At 36.6% G+C, this 12,848-nt stretch overlaps 1 protein-coding gene across 1 annotated transcript; it reads left to right on the top strand.

Annotated features, from left to right (window-relative positions):
• Nucleotides 1-9,782: 9,782 nt before the first annotated feature.
• On the top strand, nucleotides 9,783-12,824 carry CUNH2orf66 (chromosome unknown C2orf66 homolog). Its single transcript, XM_041403721.1, has 4 exons — nucleotides 9,783-9,897; nucleotides 10,399-10,541; nucleotides 11,418-11,609; nucleotides 12,594-12,824. Exons 2-3 carry the CDS (start codon nucleotides 10,419-10,421, stop codon nucleotides 11,589-11,591), a joined length of 297 nt encoding a protein of 98 aa, XP_041259655.1. The 5' UTR covers nucleotides 9,783-9,897; nucleotides 10,399-10,418; the 3' UTR covers nucleotides 11,592-11,609; nucleotides 12,594-12,824.
• Nucleotides 12,825-12,848: the final 24 nt, after the last annotated feature.

Here is a 12,848-nt window from a genome sequence, read left to right on the forward strand (position 1 = left end):
TTTGTGTAGGACAATGCACTCTAGAAACTTAACACTGGAGATGGGAAAAATGCAACACAGAAATGCCTAAACTAATATGATCAGTAGTTTACATTATGTGGGAAAGAGGACAGAACTGTGAATACTTTACAGAAAATTCATGGGTTTATTCATGTTGCTTAGAAAACTTTTCCTGGTGTTTATTTCATGTCTCTGAAAATGGAGTGATTTAACTGTGTATAAGCACATGACTCATATCAGTGCAACATCTCAATACTCTGCCTTGTAGACACTTTGGTATTTCACTGTACTGCTTGTGCAAACAGACCTTTTTTACTCACTGTGCCATGCAGTGTCTGTGTTCTGAACTTGCATCTCTTGCAGGTCTAAAGTATGCTGGTTAAAACTCAATACATTTCAAGCACACTGTGACTATCACAAAAACCACACAGCCAAGTATACTTTGAATTATTTTATGTTATATCCAGAAGTTGCCACATTTGTGTCTAGACAAACTAGAATGTACTGCTTATATAGAACTGTTATTTCTATCAAATCATTTGTTCAATCAGTGTGAGTTGAACATTTGTGAGATTATTGCAAGTCTTACACATTTTACTTTTTGTGAGAGTGAGAAGACAACAGTATTCTATGTAGCTTTCTATTCAGGAAGGATACCAGCAGATTCATAAACAATTTGCTGTAATGTTGTTTTAAAACATTGTCAGTTTTCTCTGAATTAATTAATCCTTGGACTTTGTCCATATGTAGAAGCTAGCAAACGCTGAGATATGGTGTGAGTTAACAATGCATTTCCTGCACTCTTTCTAAGCAGACAAGGCAGGCTTTTTTCCTATTGTAAACAGAGAACCAACCATCTCCTAATAAATGCCAATACATAAAATTAATATGGAATAGTTACAACCCTGCAAGCTCCTGTCCTGCCATACAGTGCTAACTTCTGCATGTGGGCAAACTCAGTGATAGTGGGAAATACTGACCATAATTATTAGCTCTGTATAAATTCTATCTTAGTGCCTAGATGCTACAGTGACTGCCATTTATAATAAAGCCTACAATAGCTATGTGTAAGGAATTCTGTCCCCTGGGCATGTGTTTTGCCAACAGAAGAAATCTCAGCAGTCCTTAGGTTTAAATGATGTATTGATTCTGTGTAGAGATGAGCTTACTACTTGCTTCTGTGTTAGCTGTCTCTGCTGTGTCTGAGATACCTGTGACCTTCATCTGGAAATACCAGACCAGCTCAATCATCTTATAGGAATAGCAAGAGGAAATCTGCTGCTCACAGTCAATCAAGTATACTCTTGATACAGTAGTACAGCCAGCCTGACCCATTAATTCCATCATATCTTAATAATCTTGCCTAAGTGCCTCCGTTATTTCTAAGGTGTTGTTAGGGTCAATTCCTTTGAGCTGGCTGGAAAGACTCAATTCACACAGTAACTTTCCAAAATGAAGGACAAACGTGAAGAAAGCCACGTGTGTTTTGTTTGCTTATATCCATGTCAGCAGTTCAAATTATTAATAAGTCATTAAAAGTGCTGTAACTGAATAAGGGTATTGTAGTTAGCCAAACCACTGTCACTGTTAACAGTAATCTATGTGCTGGTATTCTAGTCTTAACCTTTTCAAAAAAGAAGGTTAGATTATATATAGTCTTTGTAAATCAGAAAAGTTCTTTGAATAGTTTACATCTTGATATTTTCTAATCAAATGTATGCTACATTAATATATGTATATAAGTTAATTTGTGTGACTCAATATACTTGTAGCTAAATGCACCAGTTGGTTTAACTAGAAATTGCTGTTCAGACATAGAAGAACAGAGTTGTTGTACTTGCAAATGGCTGTGAATGAAAGATGGTGGCAGAACTGCTTTTAGGGCTGGCAAAGGGCTGTGAAATGTGCAGGGTCTGATTTCTGTGGAAGATAGTTTTCCTTGACTTCTGTGGTCCATTTGGCTTACTACTCTATTTTACTTCTGATTTTGTTTTGCCACCGTAGCCTCTCCCTGCATGAATCCATTTGTTGGAACTGTTGGAAATGAAACAGACTTGATATTTAGTATCTTTGATAGCTTTCAAAATATGCCATAAAATGAAACCTACTGAATTACAGCAGCATAGGATAACACGATTTTTTTTTTCATTTGATGATTTTTTTTTTTAGCTGGAGTTCTAGTGATGATTGTTAGAACTCTTCATAAAGTGAGTTCTGGTATCTTGTGTATTTTCCTGCCTGATCTTCAAGTTGGAGGTGGGAATAGGTACAATCCTGAGTCTGAGATCCCAGATAACAAGAGTTTTTCACATCTCCCTCAACACTCCCTTTTCTCAGAGATGGTTTAGCTTTACTGGGGAAAGGAAGGGAAGTCTTAGTCCTGTTTTGAATTTAAATGCCTTGTGTGCCATTTAATAGATTTAAACTGTTGTCAGGGATGTGTGTCTGGATTGTGTAGTGATCATGGACTGGACAACTTCAACTATTTGGCGGATTAGGAGTCTAATCCCAATTAGATTTGCCATACAATCAATGGATAGTAATAGGATTAGAGCAAGTCTTAGAATTCATCCCCTTCTGAGAGAGGATGAATTCTCCTACTTGTCATTCTGAAAAGGACTAAATTTTGTAACAGTCTGAAAACAGTTGTTTTTCAGGTAAAATACAATGATTGTTTGCTGTTACTTTTGGACAAGAAGCTTCTGTTAGGTGAATCTGTAGTTCTGCCACTGTTCAGTTATCATTTCAGCAGAAACATATGATAACCCAGTGTGTATATATATATATATATATATATACACACACTGTTAATTGCATGTATAAGGGGATGTAAATATTACTGAAATATCGTTTATTATGAGTGGGCTGCATTTATAAAACAGCTTTTGGCAAATACATTATAATGTCTCTTACCACCTTCAATTACATTAAAATTCCCCTTTATTCTTCACATTTTAAATTATCTAGACTGTATGGGAGGAGACCAGGGCACAAATTGTAAGGGTTTAGACCTCAGGATGCATTTAAAATAAGAACTATTTATGTGGATCTATTACAATTTTTTTATAAGCCATCAGACGTAGAATGAGGAAACAGGGTAAGAACTTAAAATACTAAATGCCACTAACTTTTGGTACAGCAGAATCTTTCTTTGACAGGGAGAGATTTAATGAGAAGCTTTTGGTGATAGCTTCATACCCTGAAATTACTCTGGAAGTCTATAATCTTTTCTGCTTGATGTCATCAAACATGTTCCTCACAGTCTCATCATGCTGCATGACGTGTGTAGCTAACACTTCATAGAAAGTCTCTATGTGTCTGATAAGGAAAAACTCACATTTTCACTGGAATGACCAAATGTACCTTGGAACTGAGTGAATTATGTTGTCCAAAGCTAATCTTCTTAGTTGTGATTTAAAAGTTGCTGTGCAACATTTAGAAGTTGCAATGCACATTTCAGCATCCATTTCAAAGAGGATTGGTTTGGGGGTTTTGGTGGGAGGTTTCTTTGTATGTTTTATTTCCAAGAAACCTGCAGTAAATGGAATTTAAGTTAATATTATTTCTGACATTTAGAGTTCTGCTCTGATTTTGGTTTTGAGTGAGCTAATTCACATAGCAAATCATTCCTTACTATTAATTTGCTAAGTTTAAAAACAAATAGATGAATAATGACAAAACTGTAAGCAGTGCAGTAGTAATACATTATAGGAGGCATAGGGACTGCTGGTATATCTAAGTGAATTTTTCATCTATAACCTAATTGGACTAACTTTAAAGTAATTGAGTAATAAAATAAAATGTATTGACATTTAACCTCAAAAGCATTGCAGATGTCAATGTTTGATACATCTCATTTTCCACGTGTTTGCCAGTAACAAGTGATAAACTCACTTGGTGTTCTTCTGAAATCTGATAAATCTGATCCATCTGACAGCACAGAATAAAGTCTGTTATGTAGTCCTTAATAAATGTAAACATTTGAGAAACTTCCATTTGAATCAAGTTATTTCAGTACAGGGTTGAGTGTGTTTAGACTTTTGTTGCATTTATACTGAGATAAAACCAGCCATTTACTGACCTTTAATACTCTGAGCTATGACAATGTTTTTGGAAGTGCTTGAAGAGTCTGTACAGAATTGTGCTGCTGTTTTAAGTCACTAAGCTACCAGAAAATTGCTAGTTGTAAAGTAGACTGAATTCTTAGTGCTTATTTTCCATTTAATGTTTTAATGGCAAACGTTTCTCACTTAATTTACATCTTTGACTTTTTACATATTTTTTTTTTTCTGGGAGATAATCAGTCTAGCTTTTGTAAGCATTTAGCACTGTAAAATATAAAATGTTCATCACTGTTCCTTTAGGGGAGGCATACTTTTGTCACCAAAGCTACATACTGCTGTTCTATAGCCTGTAGGATATGTGTGACAATGAAGGACAATTCAGAACTAGTCAGTTTTTTTATTTTAAAGTACAATTTCTACCTTTTTTTTTTTAAGAGCCAGAACTTTGAACTAGAACATGAGAATCCATAAAGTCTTAAAAAATTTGAAAACCTTTTGCAAAGACTATAATTTCTGATGTATATTTTTATTTATGGGTGAATGTGTTCAAAGCTTTTAATCAGCTCATCTATCTTCAAACTCAAGTAAAAAGTATACACTTTGTCTTATTAATAGGCAAATTAAAATGCTGCTTTTAAAAATGAATTTTAAGCATTTAGAGAGAAAATTCTGTAGCTCTTACTTAAGCAGATCTGCCCAGCCCTCAATTTTTCAGATGTCTGAGCACATAACTGCCTCAAATATGTGCTTATTGCCTTGTAGGATGAAAAGCTGAACTGTGATATTTTGAATTTTCTTAAGATGTAAGGTTTCTTTCTGCATTTTTAAATGTAGACGGATTTTGCTATTCATGCTGTCATAAACAAACCTTGTAAGCATTGCCTCTCTGCAGTTATTGGCAGCTCTGGATTCTGTAGGAATGTTTGATGTCAGAGCTGAGTTTGTTCTAAAAACCAGGAGTGGTGAACATCGTATCTGTTATTTGTGGCGCAGCATTGCAGGTCCTCCTTCCCCATGCAGCTCTCTCTGCTTTGCAGTGTCCCTGCCCTGCAGTGCCAAGCAGGATGTTCCCAGAACAGTGGAACTGGCACTGACCTGGAGGAAGTGCAGCAGCTGTGTCCTGCAGACTCCTTCTGTTTGTGGAAATATCAGCCAAGTGTTTTCCCCCTCCAACTTCAATAATTTCAGTGTATATCTAAGTATCAAATGTGCAAGTGTGTTGATGTTTATTTTTACAAAAGGCTAAGTGCACTATTTTAGGATCCATTCAGGCTTCAGTATTTTCCACCCACTTCCGTGTGAGTTTGGAAACAGGATTTGAGACTGCAGCACCTGACAGCTGGAACACTTGACAGAAGTCTACAGGTAGTAGACAGGACATATATAATTAGAGTGCCAGACCAAAACTGAAATGTGAAATTCTTCACTGTGACTTTAAACTTGTAGCTTTCTAGTGAGAAAAAAAAAAAAATATATATGTATATACTGTGCCTTAAATCAGTCAATGAATACACTCTAACTGTAGCCTGTGGACTTCCATAGCCTTATATTTGATTTTTGAAGTTGACCAAAAATACTTGTGTGGATCATACTGAAACTTGATTTGGGGAAGAAGCTTAAAAAATTATTTTGACCCCATTTTGCACTTAGAGAAATGAAGATTTATGACAAGTGCAGCATATTTTTTGTTTGGAATCACACCAACCAAATCAGAAAGCTTTAGCTGACCTGAATTTTTCAAGCCTTTCTGTTCTGACCAAAAGAAAAATAAGGAAGGAAAACTAGTTGCAGATACCTGTCTCAGCTTTGAAGTGTGTGTGTCAAATTATTTTTAAACATTTTGATCTTTAGTCCTCAAAAATAATTTTAAAAATCTCTTAATTTTAGTTTAAGCAAAATACTGTATTGAAGCCATTAAATAGCAAAATCTTCACCAGTGTGAGAAGAAAACTAAACTGGGGCGGGGTTGATTGTTTGTGTTAAGACTCCAGAAGTTTTGAATACTAAATTTTACTTTTTAGGAAAAATATTCACATTTAATCCCATGTAAATCCCTGAAAGTTCACATGTAGATTCCCTTTTTTGGAGAAAAATAAAAATTACACTTTTTTATCCTGATTCATTAAAGAAAACTAGAAATACTTAAGATCTTAAAATCTTGTTTTAATATAGCAGAAGGATTTCTTACGTATATTTTTTAATACAAAGAGCTCAGGAAAAGCCACTGCTGGCTTTTCTTATTTGTCTCTAGAGGATTCTTTGTGTGTTCTGAACAAACCCCCCAAATTCTGATTTCCCCCTGTCGCATATAGCACTGAACCTTGGAAAGTGATGCCATCTCAGAGCTTATTGTTGTACTGGGGGTGTTCAGACATGCACAAAAACAACTGAGTGCCTGTCAGCTGGTCACAGAGCTGGTTTGAAGCAAAGTTATAAAACATTTCCTTTCACTGAGCTGCAGCTTCAGTCTGGGTGCCACAGTGCTGCTGAGCACAGCAAGGAACACACAATCTTTGTGTCTTCCCTGCTGCTTAAACTCATTCCAGTCACCTCACTTCTTATTTTGTGGTGATGTTTCAGCACTCCTGGCCATTGGTGATTTTCTAGCCACTGGAGTATTCTAGTATTGAAACCCTTGAGAAGGTAGAACTACCTTTAAGGCCGTTATGTATGATGATAACTTGAGAGAAACTGTGTAACTTGATTTCCCACTGAACTTTTAATTGTTTTTTCAAGCACAAAGACAGAGTAATGTTGGCCAGAATACCTGGTGTGGGTGGTTAATGGGGAGGGAACGATTTGTTGGTTGTAAAAGGACTTAAAACTTTGAAGAAAACATGTAATTTTGGGAAAAATCTTATCACTTCTCAAGCAATCTGTCTTAGAACTTTTTAACTCTTTCTCTGTTTTCAGTTCATATGTAGCTACCATAAATGTGATGTTGTACATGAACTCTTAATATTTACAGGTTATTAGAGATGTTGACAGGGTCTAATCTATACATGTGTGAATAATGCTACAGCAAATTACTGTCCTTATAAAAATGTTTATAACTAAGTTCTTACAGATCATGTCATATATCATGAACTTCAACAAAGTCCTTGTCTTGTGAGATGCTGAGGGAACCTTGGAGAAGAGGTATTTTCAGATGATGTAATTGCTGAAAGATGAAATATCATAGTCTTTAGAAACTGCATTTAGATACTTTTTTGTTGTAGTTGAGGGCAACTTGATTGGGAGCTGTTCTGGGATGTTTCTATTTTGTTTGGTGGTTTCCCTGGCTGCAGTGTGTACTTCAATTTTTTTTTTGTCTTTTTTTTGTTTTTACCTAAGTGTGCATGACTTTTAAGTACATTGTATAGCAAATCCCCTCTAAAGAAACACTTGTGTATATCTTTGTGTGGTATTCCAACGTGCTTGCGTTGGTACAAATGGTTGTAACTCACAAGAAGTGCCACTTGCCAGTGCTGCTCTGTGGAGTGTCGTGTTACCTGTATGCTGCTGTACAAACGCTGATGAGTGTCGTGAGCAACGGCTGCCTTTAGGCTTGGCTCAGGTACTCATGTGGAGCAGTTTGGTGCTTTTCCTTCTGACTTGTAAGACTTGGGATTCTCTGCAGAAAATAAAAGTAGTAAACAAAAGCCTTGTGGTTGGAGCATTGCTTTAACAGGTGCTTCTTTCACACCTCAATGCAGTAAAGATAGTTGGATAGATAGGATAAAGCTTGGCTCAGTATAACTCCAACACTTAGGCTTCGTGACTGGGAAATGCAATAAAATTCGAAGTGTTTGCTGAATATTACAGTTTATATAGAGTATCATATGTATAAAATTTGTTCTCGGCTAAACTAGTATATTTAAAATTTTTACATTTCAGAGGTGAATTGTGTGGAATTGAGCAAGAAATGCTATCAGCATTTTCATCTTCACAGCAGTTTAATTCAAACATACATGAACATTAATATATGTGCTAGAAAGGCTATATAATTAATATAGACACTTTAAAAATATTTGATTTATTGAAGATGTTTATCAGGAAAACCTGATGCTTAAATTTGGGTGCATTAAAAAGGCAACACCCTGACATCTGACTTTGACAGCCTTTGTTAAACTTAGCTACTGTCCTCAAAAATGAGGATGCAATTTAATTCAGTCAGTGTAAGTATACTAATAGTATTTTAATATGAATGTGTTCTGCTTATATTTGACTTTCCCTGAAGGAAAAAATTGCAATTACTAAAAAAAGACCCGCCCACACATTAAAATGAGCTATAGGTCAAACAGACTTTTTAGCTCCAACAGTTTCTCAGAGCTTTAGCTCAGGAAGCAACAATACAAGTGTGTATAGATTTTTTTTTTTAGACAGCTCACAGAAAATATATGCTAATTGAATCTCTTGCATATCTGCATGCTTCATCAGTCACCCACATTGCCTGAGTTCCTCCAGTAACAAAGCTGGTTTCATATTTGCAGATGAATTTGGTATGTTTTACTAGCTGAATACACTGCATATTCCCAGTTCTTTGTAAAGAAACCAAAGGAATAAATTAATTGACGGGGAAAAAAGAGGTAGAAGAAAACTGCCAGCTCTTCTGGCTTTTTTCCCCCCCCTCCTCTATCGAAAGATAAAGAAGGAAGTAAAATCTAATCCCAAACTGTAAATCTTGCCTTTTCCCCTTCCTGTCATTTTCTCTATAGAAGCATATTTCTACTTCTAGCTGAAATAAGTATCTCACTAGAAGATCAATAAAGACAGTTCCCTTATGCTGGGACCTGCCTTTTTCAAGTTATTCTGGTGCTACTGCTTTGTTCTTGAAGTTGAGTGTTATGAAACATAATTAATGGGGCTTAATGGATTTTCTTTTTTGTGTGTATGATTTTTTTTTTTAAATCCAAATATGCAGGATAATAAACAAGCTGGATAAATTTTCTTGAATTTTTATGCACCACTGCTAGGATTTTGTTTACTGTGTTGCTAATGATGTTTGGATGTCCAAAACTTCACCTTCCTGGAAGGGTGGTGGCAGGTTTTTATTTTGCTTTCGAAATTTAAACCAAAGAAAAATGTAAAGCTTCTAGTCAGGCATAAACATCTACACTTCGGAGTAATGTGATGGTCAAATATTTTTAACTTTAGCATGTCTATTTAGGAACATATTTTATTTGATGCTAAATCATGTATCATCTACATAGTGGAGAGAAGAGTGCAGTGAAATAATAAAAAATATGAGCAGCTTTGGTATGAAGAATGCTATGCACTAAGGCCAAGGTAAATTAGCAGAGTCCTCCTTGCAGCCTTTGACTTAGTTTCTAGTGTGACAGGAGGATATTAACTGCTGATAAAATCAGGGTAGGAAAGCAATGGTTCCATTAAAATGTTATGATTTTCGATATTGAAGCAGACCTTACTTTTCCCTATCTTTTTCCAGCATCGAGAGAGATCCATATCTCATTTACTTGAAAACCATTAGTCACCATTCTAGAGATATGGCTAATTACTTTAAGCTAAAAATAGTATTTTGATAAAGCTGTGCCATTTCTCCTGGGAATTGTTTTAAACTTCCTGTATGCCTGCTACCAATTTCTGCAATACGGCTTGGGAGGAATTTGTGCTGCACTGTTCGATAGCAACAGGTCTGAAGAGTATCAAGGATGAAACTCTCAAGGGTCTTTATGTCATGGTTGGAAATGGAATCATTACTGTATTTTTGAGCTCCTGCTAACGTCATTGACACCCACCTACAGTCTACTAGAAATATAAGTGCAGAGATCAGGTTGTTCACAGATTACGAGGAGACCAACCAAGAAGGGGCAAGCCAAAGCCAAATTCCCTGGTAAGCTCTATTTTAAAGAATGTGAGAGGGAGAATTCCTTTTCTCCCCCTGAATCAAGTTGTGAAATGGATCTCTAGTATGTTAGACCAGGCTGTATTAAATGCCATTGCACTTATTATATGTAGTAAAATTTTATGTAGTTTTGTAAAACTGAGCTCTCTGGATCTTGAGTCATATTTTTGCATTCTCCTTGGAGCATATAGAGGTCTGGTACTGTATTAGCCACTGAAAATGGCTTTATGTAATGAAGGTAATATTTTGTTTTGAGTGTTCTACTGGTCCCTCAGAAGAGAGTCCAATGTCTAGAAATAGCTTTGGTATGGGAAACACTTGGTTAGAATGAACAATTTGTTCTTCCAAGGACCTTGGTACTATGAAAAAGAGTTGATAGCACATGGATGTAATCTGCAGTGGGCAGACTTTGCTTGGATCCACATGATTTGTGTGTTCCCATTGACAGCTCTGTAGGATTTAAGGAGTGTCTGTTTGCCCTTCTTACAGGCAGTCTGTTCATCTCCAGCATGTGGAAAGTGCTGCTCCTGGGACTGTATGTAGTATTGGCTGTGAGAGGACTGGAAAAGGGTGCTCCTTTCCAACCAGAAGATAAATGGAAGCCTCTTGATAACCCCAGAAACAGAGACCTGGTAAGGAAATGTTTCAAGAAGGAGAGCTGCAGTTCTGTGTGGTTTTTTGTTTTCCATGAGACTCCTTATTGTCTAATTTTAAAGGCAAGAGGGGCCCATTAGATGTACCGTTAGGAGCTGTGCACTTTGCGTGGTCAATAACCATTTCTCAGTCAAGATGCACCCCTTAACTAAAGAGACATCCTCGGAGCACAGCAGTGCATAAAATGTGCTTGTGTCTCCATCCAGCAGCTTTCGTTTTTAAAAAATTATTTTGATTATACAGCCACTTGTTTTATGAAACAGAAGGGGAATGATTACTGTGTTTCTTTCACATGTGTGCTGTGATTGCATGTTGTTTCATCTCATGGAAGTACAAATAAGTTTGCATCTGATAGCTAGGAAAATACCACTCAGAGAATGTTTGCACAATCTTAAAAAGAATTGTGAAGGAAAATAATCGGTTTCCCAAAATACTTCCTCAGTGTTTTAAGAAGCTTTAATTTCTCCTTGGAAGTGATTGTAAGGGGACAGTTCAAACCATTTGCCCACTGTTGCTGACTCTTACTGAAATGTTTGCAGAAGTGTTTGCTCTCAGCAGGGCTTTGGCTGTGCCTGTTTTACAAGGGGTGCAGTTATCTCACAGCCCCTGTGGTTCAGTGGGGAGCATAAATGAGCAGGACACAGCTGCTGCTCTTCTGACTTCCCATGAGATGCACGAGCCATGGATGGAGTGGGCATGTCTGAATTAGGTTGCCTACACTGGTATCAGGTTATGATCAGAATCGAGGATTTCATCCCACAGAGGAATAAACATGACATCTAATTTGTGTCAGTAGAAATAATTAGTCTCCATGGGCCATGCTCTGTTTATTTTCACATCCACAATCTGTTCAGTTTTTCAGAACGCTCCAGGCTTACTTCTCGGGCAGGGGTCTCGATCTCAGGAAGTTCCCAGCCACTTTCACTGTGAACAATGAAGGACCAAGGCTCTACTCAGATCCTATTGCTTCTGCGTTTGCAGATTATGAAGAAAAGAAAAAATCCTTTCAGAACTATTTCAAAGGCTGAAAGGTTCTGCTGATGAAGGTAAAAGAGGGTGCCCTGTCCTCTGATGTTACGTGTAACCAAGGAAGAGTCTGACAGAAGTATAAAAGCAGCTTCTTTTTCAGAGGGAATTAAAAATGTAGTACCCTAACCCCTGCCTGAAGTGGGGTTTACAATTCTTGAGGCAGAGATTTATGAGGTCATTACTAATTAGACAAAATAACACATGGTGCTTGTGCAGATCTGACCCTGATTTTTTTTGTTTTCTCTTTTTTTCTCCCCTCCTTCATAATGGAGGAGAATTCTGAAAATGTACAGATAATAGAGGATGCAGATTTTATGGAAGGAATTGAAAAAAGTAAGATTACAAATTGAGATTAATTAATGGTTTCTTGTGATGTATGTATATTAAGAAAATTAATTCAGGCATAAGTCATTGCACTAATAAAGCATACATTATCCTTCACATTCACAATAAATAGTGTTTTCTTTTGGTTTACAAATAGCTGAGAATTTCAATAAGATTTAAATCAAAGCATTTTGGTGATTTACTCAGTATCTTAAAGTGTTTAATTTGTAATCAATATTCAGCTTAGGATTTCCAGCTCTCTCCTGTTCTTGGCCTGCTTAACACCTTGTCTGTTTATTATCAAAATCAAAGCTTTGTTCTTATTATCATGAGCAACAATAAAGATTGCACTCAAATTTTAATACTAAATTCTCTTTTTATTGAGTTATGTCATGAAAAATAGGGGCACCACAGAATGTGTTATTTTGTGCATAAAAAAAATGAAAAGGGAATTCTGAAGGGATGCTCTACTAGAAGTCACAGCAGCGGTGAGAAAATGACTAGTGGAAGTTTTGTCCTGCATCATTCAGGATGGTTGTAGTTCTTTTCAGTGTTCAGAACTGTTTTGTGGGAACAGAGGTTCAGCCAGTGTTCTCTTGTCTTGGTTTGGATCATACCTTTGTTGCTTATGGATATTTCTGTATTTGTCTCACGTATTTGTATTTTTTTTTCTCTAGGCATTAACTTCAGAACTCCATGCCAAGTGGAAACCTTCAGAGCAAAATTTTACTGCTTTGACTTTTTAACTGTTACCTGACAATTCCAAAGTTTCTTCACTGTCACCGTTTCTGCCGATGGAAGCTGGTGTCCTGCTGCAATGAGCATTATTGTGTCTGTTGACAAATGTCTGCAGTCTGTCAGCAGAATTGTGCTTAAGTATGAATAAATGGGGAGTGCAACAGCGTGCATTTAACTCCTGCCACGTGTCTTTG

Source organism: Onychostruthus taczanowskii, unplaced genomic scaffold (genome assembly GCF_017590055.1).
Source record: "Onychostruthus taczanowskii isolate IOZ18803 unplaced genomic scaffold, ASM1759005v1 scaffold20, whole genome shotgun sequence".
Lineage (NCBI taxonomy): Eukaryota > Metazoa > Chordata > Aves > Passeriformes > Passeridae > Onychostruthus > Onychostruthus taczanowskii.